The sequence below is a fragment of the Gavialis gangeticus genome, unplaced genomic scaffold (genome assembly GCF_001723915.1).
Source record: "Gavialis gangeticus isolate Ggan-Ray unplaced genomic scaffold, GavGan_comp1, whole genome shotgun sequence".
NCBI classification, from domain to species: domain Eukaryota; kingdom Metazoa; phylum Chordata; order Crocodylia; family Gavialidae; genus Gavialis; species Gavialis gangeticus.
Window position 1 is genome coordinate 45,607,434 of NW_017728992.1, and position 2,580 is coordinate 45,610,013.

At 40.4% G+C, this 2,580-nt stretch overlaps 1 protein-coding gene across 1 annotated transcript in view; it reads left to right on the forward strand.

Annotated features, from left to right (window-relative positions):
• Window positions 1-2,580, forward strand: part of GMDS (GDP-mannose 4,6-dehydratase) — a 663,276-nt gene that overhangs the window by 534,457 nt on the left and 126,239 nt on the right. Inside the window, exon 8 of the mRNA XM_019521870.1 lies at window positions 925-1,043. Within this exon, the coding sequence (XP_019377415.1) occupies window positions 925-1,043 (119 nt within the window). The remainder of the gene's footprint in view (window positions 1-924; window positions 1,044-2,580) is intronic.

The following is a 2,580-nucleotide window of genomic DNA, read 5'->3' on the forward strand; positions in this document are numbered from 1 at the left end:
GATTGACCTGTAGTAACAGAGTTCATCCATAATGTCTAGGGGACAGTTTGGTCAGTGAGGTATGGCACTGGACTGGAAGTCTGAAGAAAGGTGCTCTATTACTGACATTGACCTGCTGTGTAATCTCAGACCAGTCTCGGTACTTCCCTGTGCTCTTGCCTACCTTCTCATCTCTGTCTTGTCTATTTAGACTGTAAGTGCTTTGGGGCAGGGATTCTCTCTCATCCTGTATTTGAACAGAGAAGCTTCTGAGGAGACACCTGTAAAAACCATAAACAGCATTATGATCTGGGCAGAATAATTATCTGTGAAACTTGGATTCAAATTCAATACTGATTTTTGTCACTGTGCTGATCTTTGCCCCCTTGCCCCCTTTGCAAGAGAAATGTCAATGTTTGCCTAACTTTCTTCCCTGGTATTTCTGTACACAAGAAAGCTTTGTTCAAATGTTTCTGCTTGTGTGAGAAAAGCAAGAATAGCTGAATTTGATATAATGAGAAAATATTGGTCCTTGGTACTTTTATTTTTGAAGTGCACGCACGTGTGGGTGTGTTGCTGGGCATTATGGTTACATCTAGTTAAAAACAGCCAAAAGAGTATTTGACCAGTTTTATATCGCTATGCAAACAGCAGCACCTTAAAGGTGAGAGAGATGTGCAAATATTGCTCTCCATTTATTGCAAAGGCAAACAAATTGAAAATCAGCTTCACTGCTGACTTTTAAGTACTATGAGATGTGCTCAATCCTGTAAAAGTTGTCCTGAACTAGTTAATAGTCCCATGTTTAAAAAGTGGTAATTACCCTGGCTGGATGCATACATATATCTGGTTATCTGCAAATCAAAAAATGTGGTAATACAATATCATGTACCAAAGAGGCCACTTACATATGTAGTAAATCTGGATTTGTTTATCTTTCTGCAGGCTATGTGGCTGATGTTGCAAACGGATGAGCCAGAGGACTTTGTAATAGCTACTGGGGAGGTCCATAGTGTCCGTGAATTTGTGGAGAAGTCATTTAAGCACATCGGAAAAACCATCGTGTAAGTAGAAGTATGAGAGAGCAGCCATGGACCTTAGAATCCCTGTAAGCTATTTACAGGCCACTTTGGTCATGTCATTATGGAACAATACTTCTTCATGTTTTTTTTTCACATTCTGGTTTTGTAACGCAAGGTCTTTTGAATATAAACACTTGACCCTTCCTCACCTGATCCAGCCTCAGGGTACATGTCCAGCATTCTATTTCATACCTAAAAAAATCCTGCTGAATATGATCTACTCCATGTGGATTATGTTGGTTATTTGTGCAGCCTGTTCACCTTCCAGTTTCAATATATGTGCTGCCAAAGCATGGATCTGATGCTCTCCCTGTATGTGGGAGGCATCGCCACCTCTGAGATTACAATGCAGTGTCTATACCATTCTACATTGACTTGTAGGGGACATTTAAGATAATGTTTGTCATTAGTGTATTCTTCTTCCCATCCTTTACTCTTTTCCTCTCCCCTCTCCTCCCCCACTATGCAAAACTTTACCTCTGCTTTGCTCCCAGCTCTGCCGGTTTAAGGTGTGACACCTGTAAACTCATTTCCTTTCTGCCTGGCCGCACACCGTCCATCCGGCTGGGATTACATAGCAGCTTAATCCACAGTGTTATTAGCCCTCATCCTACTGAGCCATAAAAATGTTGAGCTGTGGGTGCGGAATGTTTACAATGCATATTCTGCATAGTTTGATTGAAAATACAAAATTCCTTCTCAAGGCCAGATAATAAAATCAGGATGGCTTTGTGAATGCTTTCCGTAATTTATATTTTTATTGTTTATTATTTTTTCAATTTCCCTCCTTCTGTATCTTCTCTGGGCCCCATGCATCAACATACCAATCTCAGCTGGAAAAGGGAGAGGAAAGCCACAGGCTCTTCCATGACGCTAGCACCAGGGCTGTTCCTCAGGCCATCAGTCACTGGTGCAGCTGGTGAACTTTTGACAGGACCAATAAGCTTTACTTGGGAACAAAAACTTGACAAATTCAATAAATATGCAGAAGTGCACAGATATATACAATATTATTTGAACAGGCAGTGGGTGGCTGGGGAGATAATAACATTTTCCCTCAATAGCTTTTAGTCTGGTTTCAATTTTTGGCTTTTAATTTTAGAAAAAAAATCAGAGAGATTTGGAGCAAAAGAACCTCTAGCCCAAAAGCTCAATTTTTAGGACATTTTTCTTTCCATGATTAGCATCTCTCAGATTGTTTGCCAGCACGAACCTTAACAACAGTGACATTTGTCCGGGCAGAAATGAATATTGGGAACATTAAGAATGTTCCTCCCTGATTTTACTTTTTTTGTTTTGTTTACAGATTACACAGTGAATGCTGTATGCCCCAGGACTATCTCCTTCCATCTGCTCTCCATCCCTTCCCTACACCTAGGCTCCAAGCCAGGGTTCCAACCTCATGTATTTTGAATAATACAGGGCACATCTACACAAGCACTTTAATGTGCAGTAGCCTATTTTACTGCACATTAGAGAATCATCTAAAAAAACATGCTAATACACTACTGTGTAGTAA